A 16,814-nucleotide genomic window follows, 5' to 3' on the forward strand; every position below is an offset into this window, starting at 1 on the left:
CTCCAGGAATGGCTGGCCTGGCGTAAAGTCTCTCTTTCAGGGGAGAAGACAGGGGGAGAAACTGCAGCTGGTCCAAATAGAGGGCAGCCGCTCTCAGTATTTAACTTGCATCTCTGCGCATTGCAGAGTCTGGCCCCATCTGGGACTATGAAAATGAAGAGGGCCCAACCTTCCAAGCACACATCCTTGGCTTTGTTGCTGTCAAATGGGACTTGCTTCCAAATTAATGGATTTAGGAGCATAATGTTCTATTGTCAGAGACATTATGCCTCTGGGTGCCAGTCGCTGGGAGTCGCTAGTGGGCAGAGTGCTGTTGCACTCATGTGCAGCTTGTGGGCTTGCCAGAAACATCTGGTTGGCCACTGTGAGAACAGGACGCTGGACAAGATGAGCCATTGGCCTGATCCAGCAGAGCTCTTCTGCTGTTCTTATGTTATGGTTGATAATAATGGGTACACTGTCATTTCATGGTGCAAGTCCATTTTTACGCATAGAACTCCTTGCTTCTATGCTTCTGTAAACCGAATCTAAAGGCTGCATTGTCAACAATACTCCATTACATGGAACAGGCCTTCCCTCCCTGTTCCCATCTGTTATGATAAATAGCGAGAGAGAGGTTCATAGTCAAGACCATTGATCCATCTAGCTCAGTATTGCTCCCACTGATTTGCAGAGGCTCTCCAAGGTACATTCTGGCTCTCTGAGGGACATTCTGGAGATGACAAAGACTCACCCACCACTCTACCACTGAGCTAAAGCCTTGTCTGTAATCATATCACTTCTTAGTTCAAATTTGTACCATATTCTGTGTTAACAGTGTGTTAACAATTGACATCCATTCCATTCATAAGAATATAGGAAGTTGCCTTCTGATGAGTTAAGCCATTCTTCTAACTAAGTCAGTATTGTCTACCAGCAGTGGGTCTTCAGGGTTTCCAGACAGGCATCTTTTCTAACAATACCTGGAGATGCTGGGGAATGGATTGAAGACCTTCTGCATACAAATCAGATTCTATACAAATGAGCTACAGTCCTGCCCACCCCAGGGCATACAAAGACATGCAAACACACTTGACAGCACAATCCTGTGCATGTTTCATGAAAGTGAGTCCCATTGTATTCAACTAACCGTTAATATTTGCACCTTCCAATTGTTTTTAATCAGAGTTGAGATCCCACCTGGACCACAGGCTGCTTGTGTGACCTCAGACCAGCTGCTGTTTCTCAGCATTGGTCCTCAATCCATCAAATTGGAACAGTGGCAGGGATGGGATGAGGATCAGCCTCATAAAGTGCTTTGCAGATAAAATAAGATGACTGTGCATTTTGGGTTTGCAGCAGCACTCCTGTCAATCACACCAGGACTCCTGTCCACCACGTGTGCCTTGCAGGAACACAGCTGCTCCTGGCCTGAGACCTGCAAACAGAAGTGCAGCCTTCATTAATTAATGGGAATCTGATGCGTGGGGGATTTGTCACCATCCAGGCATTGCTGGACCCATGATCCCTGACCACCGGCTGCATTGACTGGAGTCCAAAAACATCTAGAGATGTTCCACAGAACCTCCCCAGATGTTTCTTTGGTGGTGCTGACCTTTGGGTTTGTGCTATTTGCATCCCAACGATCCCCCCTGCCCAGGGTGGACTGCAGGTGTGTAATTGATCATGTCTTCCTTTCCCCCCACATAGCAAGAAGCTGGGTCACGAAGCAGCGGTGGAAACAGCAGCAGCAACAGGGACCGCCTGATGGCTGAGGCCCCGTTACCCCAGGAGAAAGCCAGTGGCCCAACAGTCCCTTCTCACCTGCTGGGGACGCCTTATTCCTTTGGGATCCCTCCTAACTCCATCGTCCAGGACTCTCGTTTCCCACCTCTCAAGTAAGTGGCTGCTGTGGAATGGTAGTCCAAAACCTCTGGAGGGTTGGCCAAGGCTGCACTAGAAGGACAGACTGTTCTACTCCAAAGTGACAGTGTCTTGGGAACCAGCCTCTGCCTTGCTTGCAGGCTTGGGTTGCCTCTAGAGCAGGCATCCCCAAACTTCGGCCCTCCAGATGTTTTGGACTACAATTCCCATCTTCCCCGACCACTGGTCCTGTTAGCTAGGGATCATGGGAGTTGTAGGCCAAAACATCTGGAGGGCCACAGTTTGGGGATGCCTGCTCTAGAGGTCTTCCTGACTGCAGCATTTCCTAAAGTCCTTTTTTTAGTAACAACAGCTATTATGAGCCCATGAAGATGTCTTGGTAGTGCTGGTCAGGGGAGAAAAGGGCCAGGAATGCAAAATTGGATCCTGGGGAGGGACCAAACAATCATGGGAGATGCTGGGGAGGGTCTGAGTGGGTTGTCAGGGGAGAGTCCCCTCTCAGTGACATCAGATGCCCCAACCACCGTGGTACAGCTGCTTGACTCGGGCACCACCTCCTGTTACGCATTCCCCACCCAGGGTGTGCTAGCTCCACCTCTGTTGCCAAGGATCTGTTAATGGCTGCAGCGATGTGAACAGACCCAGCCTGCTCAGCCTTGTGGGCCAGGGAGGCAACTGTCTGAATAACTGTGCCTGTCCCGCTCTTCAAAAGCGGAGTTCAGCCATGTATTCTAGAGTTCTGCTGTGACTTCTGAACTGTTTAGCTTTTAACCTGATCTATGTTGGGGCTTTGTGGTGAGTTCTGGAATAAAGCCTTTAATAATAATTGAGCTGAGAGTCCAAAAACTGAGTCTACAAGTGGGAACCAGGACACCAGCATAGCACTGTGTGTACATGTAAGTCTCTGATAGCTGGTTAGAGCATGGGGCTGATAACACCAAGGTTGCAGGCTCGATCCCCATATGGGACAGCTGCATATTCATGCATTGCAGGGGTTGGACTAGATGATCCTCAGGGTCCCTCCCAACTCGATGATTCTATGCAATGGGGTCGGGGGGGGGAAGAAGATAGTCTTGCTTGAGACGGATAGCCATGCTACTTGTTCCTCCCATTTCCAAAAATGGAACAACCTGCAAAAGAATATGATTCACAAAGTGAGGGAGTGCTGTGTGTGTCAGGTATGTACATGAATGGATGTGTGTGTCCCACCCCCACCCTGAAACAACTGCTTTAAAATGAGAATGCAGCAGCTTTGCTCAGTTCTGAAGGCAAAATGGAGAGCACTCTAGCAAACACGTGAGCACTTTAATGCTAAGTAGGGAGCTTGAAAAGTGTGGTGCCTGCCAGTGTGGCTCCTTTTCCCATATGGAGTCCACTGTTTCCCTCCTCCTTTGCCTCCGTCAATGTGGCCTGGGCACTGATGTGTGGCTGGGGAGACTAGATGCCCTGACCAAAAGTCTCCAGGCCCCAATGGAAGCACAGACTCAGGAGAGACAATGTCCTCCACTTATTTCCCTCTTTCCTTCCACTCTGCAGCCTCCCACGGCCTGTCCACCATGTGGTTCCTCCCAGCGCAGTCACAGAAGAATACCTGCGGAGCTTCCGGCCCTACCATACAGCTGAAGAGCTTCGCATGTCCTCCCTGCCGCCCATTACTCTGGATCCAGCCACAGCTGCTGCTTACTACCACCCCAGTTACCTGGCTCACCATCCTTTTCCTCACCCAGCCTTCAGGTAAGGGCCAAAGATGACACAAGCAAAGGGCTTTGCCAGCCCCACTCTTCACCTCGTGGGCAAGGCAGGATTTGATTGAGCAGTTTGGGCAGTTACCCAGGCGTGTTCTTTGGAGCCAACTGCTAATAGGTCTTAACAGGTCTTGCCCACAATGGAGGGCTCTCTGAGGACTTGAGCACAGCTGTAATAAAGCACAACAGGCCATCACTTAAAGCAGCAGCAGGAGTCCAGATGCTGGGCCACTAATTTGTTGTTTGAATGGGGTCCTGTTGAGCGGTTTCTGCCTCCGCCCAGCTTCTGTTATGCCCTGGTCAGCAAGACATGCTGTGCCCATGGAGAGCTGAGATCAAGCAATGGGCTTGGAACACAAATGTCTTTTGAGAGAGCAGGCGGGGAACCTGAGAAACTGTCTCCAGCTTTTCTTCGGTGGCTTGCAGGTTTGCCATGTTTTTTGAGGCTGCAGATTTGAAAGTGCTGCATTTGTGTGGGAATGTGTATGGATACAGTCTGCATATGGGCCTTACCCATTCCTGGAGAGGGCACTCTTCAGATGCCTCCATCTCTTGAGGTCAGGAGGTTGGTGGCTAAAGACTTGGTCTGCTATGTGGGGATGCCCCAGCTCTAAGATGCCCTTGCAAGACCCTTGCGCTTGATGGCTTCCTTTTATAAGTTTGTGGCACAATGTGAAACTGGTTTTATTTTACTAGAGGATGTGATGCATTTTTACTCAGTGGCTGTATTCCCTTGTTTGATGTTCTTATTTTACTATTGTTGGGGTTTTATTGCTAAGGCTGAAATAATTTGTGGATAAGACAGAACAAAATATTTAAAATAAAAATTAGGTTGGGAGAATGTTTTCTCACTTTATTCACCACCACCACCACCACCCAATTCTCCTCTAAGCTAAAACTTAGTTTAGATTTAGATTGGATTTCATGGTGATCAGGCTGGCAGGTTCTAGGTCACAGGCAGGCAACATGTGGCCCTCAGCCCCAACACTCCTTGAAGCTTCCCAGAGTGTCTTTCTTCCTTGTTAATTTCCTCTTTGTTTCCTGGCTTTTGAGCAGTGGTAGCTGGTGCCCATTTGGGCTGGAGAGGTGGATGGGAGCCCAACAGTGGGTGGAGGCAGAGCCAATGATAGGCAACTCTGGGTTTGTTCTCCTCCTTGCTGAGTTTGTACAAAAGGAGTGCTTGAGACCAAGGTGAAGTAGCTCACAGGCAAGTAAGAAGGCAAGCAGTGGAGAAGGGCTGAGGGCAGACTGAGGTTAATGGGGCAGGGCCCCATCTGCCCTAATGCACCAGCATCCGCTGCTTTCAAAAGTGTGTTCCCCTTTTTTCTACGCTTTTTCAGAACTGGGGCTGCCTTTTACAGTCATACCTCGGTTTAAGTACGGTTTAAGTACTTTCAGTTTAAGTACTCCACGGACCCGTCTGGAACGGATTAATCCACTTTCCATTACTTTCAATGGGAAAGTTTGCTTCAGGTTAAGTACGCTTCAGGTTAAGTACAGACTTCTGGAACCAATTGTGTACCTAAACTGAGGTACCACTGTACTTAATAAAAATACATTGTTTACTTCTGAATAAGATTGGGATTTCTGATCAGAGATTGCCTTGGTGAAAACTTTATTCTGAGTAGCACTTTTGTCTCTGCCTGTGCCCATCAGTTGCTCTGGCTCCACCTACTGCCAGCATGCAGCCCCCTGACATAAGAGAATGTAGTCCTCGAAAGAAAAAAATGTCGGTGGTAGCCCTAAACCTCAGCAACAGCTGTGGGGCCTCAGACCTAGAGCTGAAGGCACAGTCCTACCATATACTGTATGCACTAGAGGTGGGAAGCCAGTTGTCCTACAGATGTTGTTGGACTACAGCTCCCATTATCCATGACCATTGACTATGCTGTCTGGGGTTGATGGGAGATGAAGCCCAGCAACATCTGAAAGGCTACAGTGTCTTCACCTTTTGAAGGGCTCACTTGTGGTATTTGTTAGCAGGATCTGCTGGGTTTATTTAGTACCAACTGTGAAGTTTAAACAACACAAATCTGATTAATCGCCATCCTATGGCTAGATTGGCTGGGGAAACCCATCCAGATGGGTGGGGTACTGTATAAATAATAAATTATTATAAATTATTATAGAGTGTTCTGCAAATAATTTTGCTCTCTTCAGTCACCAGTCTCTAGTAAACGCAAAGAAAGCTATGAGACTTTTTAGGTTAACCACACCTCTCTTTTCAGGATGGATGATTCGTACTGCCTTTCAGCTCTACGCTCACCTTTCTATCCAATTCCGACTCCTGGTTCACTCCCACCGCTTCATCCATCAGCCATGCACCTCCACCTGTCTGGAGTGAGGTACCCCACCGAGTTGTCTCATTCGTCTCTCTCTGCCCTTCAGTCCGAACGCATATCCAGCCTGACTGCAGAGAGGTATGGAACCATTCTGTGGCTGTTAGAAGATCTCAGCTTCTTTTGGGACAAAGTGAAGGGTCCACCCATTAGCCTTCCTCCCATGCCTTTCTCTTGTTTTTTGCAGGCTGCAGATGGATGAGGAGCTGCGGCAGCGGGAGCGAGAGAAGGAGCGAGAACGGGAAGCTGATCGGGAGCGCGAGAGGGAACGGGAACGGGAGCGAGAACGGGAGCGGGAGAAGGAGCTGGAACGGGAGCGGGAGCGGGAAAAAGAGAGGGAACGGGAACGGGAGCTGGAGAGGCAGCGAGAAAGAGCCCGGGAGAAAGAGCAGAGCATTGTCAAAGCCATGGAAGGCCCCTTCTTACCAGTGTCAGAGTTGCACGGACTGAGGAGTCACCCACCAGAAGAGCGTGTCAAACCATCTGAGCAGCTAACGCCAAACCGAGCAGGTAACCCTGAAACAGCCACTGAAGTAGCTTTTGTTTGGGAATTTGCTGAGGGTGGGCAGGGGAAGCAGCCCATTTGCCATGGGCATTGCATAGCCAGCAAACACCTGAGACTCAAGCCCCTGGGCATGGGGCTTGAAGCAAACATCACCTGATTTTATTATCTGTGGGCTTTGGATCTCACTGAGGTGCTGTATCTGATGGTTTTGTGATGGCCACTGTAACAGCACTCATGGGATACACAGGATCTATCTAATGTCCTGTTGTTTTCATTGCATATACTACTTTATTAATTGTTGCACAGCTCTAGTAGCTTGTTTGTGCTTTTTGTGTTCTGCACATCTGCGGGTTTGCCGTTCAGGTGCAGAATCTGATTTCTGCTGCAGAATTTGACTAAGAGAATGGGAGCAGGGTTTAAGTCCTTCCTCACACCTAAGGTCTGTGCAGAAACCTGTAATTAGTTGCTGTTTTCTGGTAAAGCATTTCAGACGAGCTGATGGGTTTCCTGTAGTTATTCTGTCTTATGCAGAACTCTGCCCGTCACCCATTGCTGTATATGTGAGCTATTGGCCAAGAAAGACTATGGCCTTCTCTCCTCCACTTCTGCAAAATATTGCATTATGTGAACTGTATCAGCATAAATGCATTCAGGTTACCTGAGCCAAAAATTGGCACAAAGAGTGTAGCTTTTTTGGCTGCATAGCCTTGTTCAACATCTTCAGGGGTCCTAGGCAAATTCTTTTGGCCAAGGGAGACCCTTCCTATAGCATGGGCCATGTCTACAACTGTGGATTCACCTGGATCTGCTGGGTGTAGCTCACGTGTCCTGCCTCTTTCTGTACTGTGGGCCCTGGCACGATGCAGTGGCCTGTTGGGACACTGAGGTGCTGCTGACCTGCCACACTGTTCTTCCCTAAGATAATTTGTCCCACCACAGTCGTGGATCACCATAGGCACAAATGCTACATACCCCCAAATATCCTGCTGCCACCTCAGACAGCATTCCAAGGCTAAGGGGACCCTATTTGCATCCTGCCATTTTTCCCCTCACAGAGAAGCCCAAGGACTCTTCTGCTATCCAGACCCCCAAGCCAGTCCAGCATCCTTTGCACTCGTCTGCCTCACACCATCCCGTGCCCAGCCTCATTTCCAACCACAGCATCTTCCCCCTGCCTGGCAGCAGCACAGCCACAGCACTCCTCATCCAGCGCACCAATGAGGAAGAGAAGTGGCTGGCGCGACAGCGGCGGCTACGGCAGGAGAAAGAAGACCGCCAGTCCCAGGTGTCGGAGTTCCGGCAGCAAGTTCTGGAGCAGCATTTGGATATTGGGCGCCCGCCCGGCCAGATGGAGGCCGAGCACCGGCCAGAGAACCCCAGGTAAGGCTTTGCCTCTCGAGTGGCCTCTCTGCTAGTGGAGGCCTCTTGGAAAGAGGGGATCCTACTGGCTGGCTCTGTTTGCATCTGGCTTGCTGGGCAGAGAAGATCTGAAGGCGCCCAAATCTTTCGCAGGAGCGGCAGCCCACCTGGAAGGGGTTGGTGTCTCAGAAGGGTAAGCAAAGATCCAGAGCCTTCATCTGGCTCCACTCTGTTTGGATTTCAACAGGCAGGAGCTAATGCCATCTGACAGCTGCTTGGAAGCCTTTGCAGAATGAGTCTGGTGGCCTCCATCCAACCGACTGTGACCAGGTGTCACTAAGGCAGTTGTCACTAATTGCTGCCATCGCTGGCAGATGGAGGAAGCAGGGAACTGAGTCTTGGAGGCCTCTAGATCTGAATGGGCTGCAGCGTCGCTGGCACTGCTGCTTCTTGGCCCTCCCAATGCACGACCCAGGAGTGGGGTGGGAGAGTCCAAGGTTGGCTTTGAGAGTCTCATTTGCCTGCTTGGCCAAGAGCAAAATGATTGCTCTTGAACAAGGCAGGAGTCCCTCCGGCCACACGGCTGGTGCATGTTTTTGACTGTGGACCAGGAGCCCACACTCCAGCCAAGGCAACAACTTGTCTCCTGCCAGATCAGCTTCAGAGTCCCCCCGTCTCAGTCCTGGACATGGTGTGATGAGTAGCAAATTCCAAATGGGAATTGGGGAGCAAAAGCACAGCTGTGTGAAGAGAGAAAGTGTCTCTGTCGCTACTGCTGCCGGCTCCCTCTTGCCTCTGGGTGGATTGATATCTCCCTTCTCGCTCTGTTGCCAAGCGCTTACTTAAGCATCACTGACTCGACTCATCCCTTTGGCTCTGCTGCTGGATCCCATTGTTGGTTTCGGGTATCAAGGGGATTAGAGGAGCTAATCAGGTATAAGAAGGAGTGGATTGCTGGTCTGCACTTCAGTGTCAAATTCTCATTTCATCATCCTCTTCTGCGATGGTTCAGCAGAGCTACACACAGAGCAAGGTCACCTCTAATGCGTACAGTGAGAAGGGCCTTGGGCTGTTTGCTTCAAAAGCCACAATCCAGGGGCTGTTAATCCGCCATGGAAGCTACAGCCATAGGCAAGTTGTTGTTACAGGGCCATTGTTGATCAACAGAAAGAGACGTTGTCTCATTCTTTCTGGTTAACTAGAGAGTGTCTGCACCACTCCCAATTTGATATTTTTAAGGATGTGTTTTTAGGACAGGTTTTTAAGCGTAAGATTCTATTGGCTTTTGTTTTTCATAAATTGTTTTTTTTCTTTTAAAAAAACTTGTTGCTCTGGTGAATTATATTGTGCTTGTATATTATGTGCCACTTTGGCAGCAGAAATGCCATAGGGGAGGGGATTTTATCCAATGCTAGTCCTACTCAAAGTAGACTCATTGACATTAATGGCTATGACTAATTAGGCCCATTGATTTCAGTGGGTCAATTCTGAGTAAAACTTAGTTTGATACAACCCTGTGTTTGCATACAGAAAAACACATTTATTTAAAAGCACATATATAGCAATTCCTATTTCAAAAATATCTAAGCAGTGTATAATCTAACAAAACACTGAAATGTTAAAACAAAAGCACAAACTAAAACCAGTAAAATAGCAATATAAAAAGACATAAAAGCATACAAATGCAAATAAAACAGAAATTCAGTTGATTCAAACACTTAAAACAAGTCCAATCTTGATAAAGCCTGGGCAAAAAGGCAAGTCTTCAGGAGACAATTGAAGCAAGACTGCTGCTGCTTCACATATGGCAAAGGAAAGAGCATCACACACACACACACACACACACACACAGGAGCTTAGTTGTGGATAGTAAGTAACACCAGCATCCTTCTCCAGATTCCCCAACCTTAAATTGTGTCCTTTGCAAACACTGATGCCCAATACTTCTCTGGCTCCTCAGCAGTCAGATTACAGATTGAGGCAGCATTCTGAACTTGATGCTCCACTGCACGGGGCCCTGGTGCTCTGGAGTGGAAAACTGTTAAATGCACAGCTTCCGCACATGCAATATTTATCCTTCTAACAGTTTTAGCCCTTTTACTAGTTATTTAAGAAGGATTTCATGGTGTCATTCCCTTTCTGCCACTAGAGCGTAAGGCTTTTTTGTGGCATCTTTGCACATTCTGAACTCCTTCAGAGCTTGTGTGAATGTGTAAGTAACTAAGAGCAGAGTTATTGGTTTCGGTAGTGACAAAAGGACACACTTATCAAAAGGTCCCTGTCATCAACATCAGTTTATTTGCATGTTTGTTTTCCATAGTAAACTATGCTCAAAGCAATGTAATCCCAATAAAACAATGCATAAAATATACGCAGGTCCTAGTTTACAAACACAATGCATTCCTTGGAAATTATTTGTTAGGCGAGTGTTTGCGTAACCTGTCAACAATTTCCGTTCACATAACAAGTTGATTCTTTCCATTGATTCCTAAGGGGGAAATTCTAATGCGTCCTCAATCACAGAATTTTTCATGCACACCTGTATAGTGAGGTTTGGGTACTAATTCCTTGTGTTTGGATAAGTGAACATAGCGAGTGTTTGTAAAGTGGGACCTGTGTGTAATGCTTCAAGATAATTCACTAGCTATTTATAGGATATTTACCTTTACCTTTTACCTGCATGTGACAGGAAGCACTGGTTTTAACTTCTATGGTATGCCCCCCAAGCCCTACAGGATCTGTCAGTGCTGACAATATCCCCATTAACCAAAAGTCGTGTAACTTTAATCCATGCACTTCTTTGTAGATCTATTATAATATGTTTTGGGGAAACCGTATCCTCTCCCTCCTTAATTGAGCACATATTTACAGATGGAATTTCCAAATCCTACTCAGCAATACAGGCAACTGATAACAGTGGCTGGTGCCCACTGGGACTGGCAAGGCAGAGAGACCAGAGCCAGTGACGGGCAGAGCCAACTAACTCTAGTTTTGTCCCTATCCTCTTCCTTCCTGCTGAGTTCCACAAGGAGCATCACCTCCTCCTAAGGAGGAGGAAGCTGACAGGCAGGTCGGGGCTGGCTGAGGGCAGAGGTTGGTGGAGCACTGCCCTGCTCAGCCTAACGGAACAGCCTCCACTGCTAAGTGAGTGGCCTTGATGAAGTCATTGCCCAATGATGAAGTCTTGGATTCTCAGTGACGGTGGCAGATCAGTTAGAATAACGAAGAAATTCTTGTTTTATAGAAATTAGAAATGAGTGCAGATGCGTTGACAAGGTGTTTGTGTGCGTGTGCATTTTTGTGTTTCCTCTTACTTAGTTTCTGCTGCAGCTAGTCCAGAAACCACTAGGTGTCACCCCAGCCCCAGCCTCCCACAGATACAGATGTGTAGGCACATACATATTCCCAGCCAAACTGCCCTCCAGTGATAACTTTATATGAGAAATCTGATGCTCCAGGTTGGCCCTTCTGCTTTTGCAGCTCACTGCACAGGCCTTGTTCAGTTATAGCAGAGGGTGGACTATATCCCACTGTGGAAACTGGGCTGTGTAATATCTCAGAATGGCATACTGCAGGCAGGCACAAGACAACTCTTCCTGTCAGTCTTTCAGTCACTTTATTTACAAACTACTGTACTCTCTTGCACACATTACACTCAGCAGTTCATAAGAAAGCACTCACAAAACTACAAACACAAAAATAAATACAAATTAACTGCCATAGGAATTAGCAGTAGGTTCAGTGTCCATCACTCACATTAGAGAGGGTTCCATGAAAAACTGCCTGTCATTTTTCTGACCACAGAGCCTTCTGCTACATACCAAGATGACACGGGCCACATCCGCACCATGCATTTAAAGCACTCTTAGAGCACAGTCACAGCTTCTCCCAAAGAATCCTGTGAACAGTAGTTTGCTAAGGGTGCTGAGAGTTGTTAGGCGACCCCTATTCCTCTCACAGAGCTACTATTCAGAGACTGGTTTAACAATCAATCCCAGGGTGATCTGGGGATTGTAGCTCTGTGAGAGGAAGAGGGAATCTCCTTTCATCCCCAACAATGAACTGCAGCTGCCAGGATTCCTTGCGGCAAACCCATGACTGCTAAAGTGGCAAAGTAATGCTTTAAATGTATGGTACAGATGTGGCCTTAGAATGCCCTTCAGTCACAGTGAAAAGCACTTATTTGTAGAACTTACCTTGCATGCCTTGTTAATTAATTGTACCTCTATCCTTTTTGCAGATCGGGACCAAACCGCCCTGAACCAAGTAGTCGAGACCAACCACAGCATTTTGGAGGCCCCCCTCCACTTATCTCTCCTAAGCCTCAGCACCATCCCGTCCCCACTTCCCTCTGGAACCCTGTCTCCTTGATGGACACTTCTGAGGCACGAAGGATACAGGAAAGCCACCCTCTCCCAAGCCACAGCACCCAGTATGAGTCAAGTCGGCAAGCCATCCCCCTTGTGAAGGTTGAGCGGGTGTACTGTCCAGAGAAACTAGAGGAAGGGGCTAGGAAAAGAGAAGCCCTGGAGAAGTTCCAGCCTCCTCGGGACCCTGGCGGGGTAGAGCACAGTGGCTTTTCCCATGGGCCCTTCTTAGCAGAACTGGAGAAGTCCACACAGACCATATTGAACCAGCAGAGGGCCTCCCTCTCACAGGGTGGGCAGTTGGTTGACATGAGCTTGAACGCCAAGCCAGGCTCACCCTATCGGCATCCATTACCCAGAAGCCATGACCCCATGTATGTTTACGACGAGTTCTTGCAACAGCATCGGAAGCTGGTCAGCAAGCTGGACCTGGAAGAGAGAAGGCGGAGAGAAGCCCAGGAGAAAGGTCAGTGCACAGACCCTTTGTGGAAGGGCCTACAATATATCCTGAATGTCTCCCCTCCTGGTCTTGTTCCTGGAAAAGGGAAGGCTGCACAGGATTTTTAAATGACTTCAGTTTTGGAAGTAGAAGTCTCAGTCATCTCAGGAAAATAGGAAACACAGGAAGCTGCCTTATATTGAGTTGGACCCTTGGTCCATCTAGTCCAGTGTTATATGCACTAACTGGCAGCAGTTCTGCAGGGTTTCAGGCAGAGACTCGTTCCAGCTTTACCTGGAGTTGGTGCCAGGGATTGAATTGGGGACCTTCTGCATACAAGATAGTTGCTGTACCACTCAGCTAAGGCCCATCTTCTGCAGCTTTCTTACAGAGAGCACTAAATAACGTAACTGCAGAAAAGCAAAGGGATGTGCTTGGAACTGTCAAGAGGCCACACAGCCCTCGTGGGCTCTCAGGTGAAGGAAGTCTCAGCCAGAGTCCCTACAGCAGAACTGTATGGTTTGGTTAGTACCAAGGAACTTGCGTGAAAAAGAAAAAGGTGTCCCTCCTTCAGATTTGATGTTTTTCCTTGTGCCAGGCTAGGGGTGGGAGGCATGGAGAGACTCTCACAGCCAGTGTGTGCTTTGGTAGTAGGGACCCTGCTAACCTCCAGATGCCATCCTTTGTAGCCAGGTGTGGACTTGGTAGGGGCACTTTTTTAAAAAAAAACATGCACTTTTATGTTGTTTTTAAAAGCAGCACAGCAAGCTTTGGTTGCTCAAAGCTTTTTTAGCAGGCATACATAAATTCCTAAAAGTGGATTCAGGAACACATTTTCCTCATTTTGCTGACTAACCAGTTCCCATTCGGAGCTAGAGACATGTCCAAACAGAAGGTTCAGTCACTCCTTATCTAACAACTTGCTGTAAGCATTGTGTCACTACTGATTGGTTATAAAAATGTAATACTTAGTATAATAGTAATATTTAAGTGGTTTTCTGCTAGAGATTAGTAATATAATCTCTAGTAATCCAATCTAAATCCCACACCTGTCAGAATGCATCAAGAGATCCACTTCCATTTGGATCCTATTGTGTGGTGTCCAGAAAAAACACCCTGTTCAAATTGTCCTCCTGATTGAGAAACCTGGAAGAGCAAATACTGAATACACCAGAATTTAGGAAGAGTTCCACTGAAGCCAGATTAAAGTGTGCTGCTGCCTGAAGGACGAGTAAAAGGCTGTATCTGAGGCTGAGATATTCTACCCCTTGATTTGCATAAAGCTTCTCCAGTAGGCAAGTTGCCTCATTTGTCCCAAATTAAAAGCATGGCTTGAATTTGTAATGTCTAGAAGGAATAGTGTAATGTTCAGGGGAAACGAGCCTTTTTGGGGTTTTATCAAAGCCCCAGTAGTTTGGATCACATATCAGAAATGGATTGACCCTCTAATATGGCAGGCTGCTTCCTTTCCCCCCATCCACTTTGCCTGCCTTGAGCACACTGTCCAAGTTGCTCCATAAATCCTGCCTCCAGTTAATAAATGATGAACTGAGACTAATAAAGCAGCTTTAAATATTAATCTGGAATGTAAAACCAGAGTGAGATTAGCAAACAGGAAAAAAAGCAAGGCACTTAGTTGGGAAAGGTGAGTTTAGCACACAGGCTCTGCAGTTTCCATTGTGTGATGTTACTGTTTTCTACTTGTGGCTGCTCACATCCCTTTGGGCATAAGTCAGCTTGTTCTCTCTGCCTTCTAGATGCCTCCTTCTTCTTTGCCTGCCCCACTAACCTTTGCCAGCTAGCATCATGGTTAGCTGCTGTGCCACTGGGAGCATGTGATGGTGGCATGCCAGAGCATTAACAGTGGCTGCTCCTGGTACACAGATGCACTCACTGCAAAGGCTGGGAAGCATGAAGGACTGAATCTAGGAATAAGGCATGCAAGCCTGTTCAGTACAGGGAAGAGTCCTGGCCTGATCATTAGCGCCCCACCATCTTCATTATGCACACAAGGCAACCAGGCTTCTCACTGTTTAGCATTCACAGCCAACTGCCAACTGCCTTTATGGGCACAGCAGCCATACATCCAAGGGACCACAGCACAGTCATTGCATTGCACAAGCAGCTGGCTTCCACCTGCCTACCGTACCTCTTGAGCTTTTCATTTCCTTTTTTTCTGGTCAAATTTGATCTTGTTTTGGATAACTGCATTTTTTGTTTTTTGCAGGAGGCAGAATACATACAAACCTCAGTAGGATTCTGTGCCTGTTTCTGCCAGGCATGTATCTGCACAGGAGGATGATATCTTTCCTGAATCAGAGGCCCAGATAACATAGTCTGTTGTCCTTGGTATAACATTATCTGGCTCTGCCTGCACACTCAGAACAGTGATGACAATTCATTCAGCTGCTCCTGAGAACAACCTACTAGGATACAAACAGTCCTCATGGTCGGGCCCAGCTTTTACTCTAAAGCATATTCCATTATAGAGCAGATTGTGTCTCTTAGCCACAGGAAAACAAAAACTAAACAGTGTTGTGATGATGCCAGATAAAAGATTTGCAGCTTCCCACAACCTTCAAGTTGGCCTTCTCTGCTTTGTGTACAGGTTACTACTATGATCTGGATGACTCTTACGATGAGAGCGATGAAGAGGAAGTGCGAGCCCACCTGCGATGTGTTGCAGAGCAACCCCCATTAAAGTTGGACACCTGCTCTGAGGTAAGCTTCACATAATACTATTGACAAATTCTGGTCCATAATGATTTGCAAGAGTTGACAAGTCTAGCTGCACCAGGTAAGAACACTTGCTAACCTAAAATCAAGAACTGAACTTTGCTAGCATCACACTATTATGTCTTTTAGAGCAAGTATGCTCGAATTGAAAAGTGGGAGTCTGTGACGTTCCAAATATAAATGATTTGTTTAATATCTCAGGGCAAATTCCAATTACTGCCACAAATCCCAAGTTTTTCCAAGTGGCACTTTCCCCCTACCTCCTTCATCTCTGTGTATTTTTCCAGGCTGAGGATTGAATGCTGATCTCAGCCTGGAAAAGTTCCTAGAGTTGAAGGAGGAAGTAGAAAAAAGTGACTCTCTTCCCACTTCCTCCTTCAACTCTATGGATGCTTCAGTCACTGCCTTCTGAGTCTCAAGAGGGAAGAGCACAGAGTAAAGAGCCAGCAGGAGTGGGTAGGCTCAAATGCGGTTTATCACTTTTTTAAAAAATTAAAGAGGTAGCAACAGTAGCACATACTAGCTACTTCACACCCTTCCTACCCACCTTCCCTATAAATGGGCACTGGTAGACTGTATTACGGTATCTATTTTTAAAAATTCAAAGCACACTTTCACTTGCATGTTTTGGCAGAAAGAGGATTTTAAAAACAACAACAAAGGGTTGGCTAGTGCTCTGTTTGTGTGAATGGGTGGGTGTTTTGTATGTGAGGGGGGGAGAGAAATGGCAGTAATGGACGTCTCAACTACCCTCACCCACTCTTACCACTCTGCAAGGAATGTAGCCCTCAAGTTCAAAATGTTTGCCCACCCATAAGTGAAGCACAGGCATAGTCTACCTATTTTTCCTTTTTCTTCTTCTTTTTTGGCTGATTATTGTCAAGTATTTGGATAGGCCTTGATAACTTACCTCCTTTTCTGTGCAGTTGGCATACTGTAAGGAATTGGGCAGCTAGGTGTTTCTCTTGAAAAGAGAATCCTTTACTGAGCAATGCAGACTTCCTGTGGTTTCTTTAAACAAAATGATAGCACATACCCCACCTTAGAACTAATATCGTGGAAACACTGCTTGATGTATACCCTTAAGCAGGAGAAACAGTCTCAATGAGCATCCCTCCTTTGTTACGCTCTTCCAGAAACTGGAGTTCCTACAGCTTTTTGGACTGACCACCCAACAACAGAAGGAGGAGCTGCTGACTCAAAAGCGGAGGAAACGGCGGAGAATGTTGCGAGAGAGGAGCCCCTCGCCACCTAGCGTCCAGAATAAACGCCAGACACCCTCTCCTCGTTTTGTGCTCTCAACACGTTACAGCCCTGATGAAATGAACAACAGCCCAAACTTTGAGGAGAAGAAGCGATTCCTTACCACCTTCAATTTAACCCACATCACTGCTGAGAAACGGAAAGGTGAGTATTGGTTTGTGGGAAGATAGGTAGAAGATCTTCCAGTGTGTGAGGGAA

The 16,814-nt window shown here is 47.2% G+C and overlaps 1 protein-coding gene across 6 annotated transcripts in view; it reads left to right on the top strand.

Annotated features, from left to right (window-relative positions):
* Positions 1–16,814, top strand: part of GSE1 (Gse1 coiled-coil protein) — a 391,224-nt gene that overhangs the window by 367,121 nt on the left and 7,289 nt on the right. For all 6 annotated transcript variants that reach the window (XM_035120003.2, XM_035120004.2, XM_035120005.2 and 3 more), the window contains 8 exons: positions 1,690–1,877; positions 3,400–3,597; positions 5,837–6,028; positions 6,135–6,457; positions 7,508–7,832; positions 12,052–12,644; positions 15,226–15,338; positions 16,490–16,760. In XM_035120003.2, the coding sequence (XP_034975894.1) occupies positions 1,690–1,877; positions 3,400–3,597; positions 5,837–6,028; positions 6,135–6,457; positions 7,508–7,832; positions 12,052–12,644; positions 15,226–15,338; positions 16,490–16,760 (2,203 nt within the window). The remainder of the gene's footprint in view (positions 1–1,689; positions 1,878–3,399; positions 3,598–5,836; positions 6,029–6,134; positions 6,458–7,507; positions 7,833–12,051; positions 12,645–15,225; positions 15,339–16,489; positions 16,761–16,814) is intronic.

The sequence above is a fragment of the Zootoca vivipara genome, chromosome 6, assembly GCF_963506605.1.
Source record: "Zootoca vivipara chromosome 6, rZooViv1.1, whole genome shotgun sequence".
NCBI lineage: Eukaryota > Metazoa > Chordata > Lepidosauria > Squamata > Lacertidae > Zootoca > Zootoca vivipara.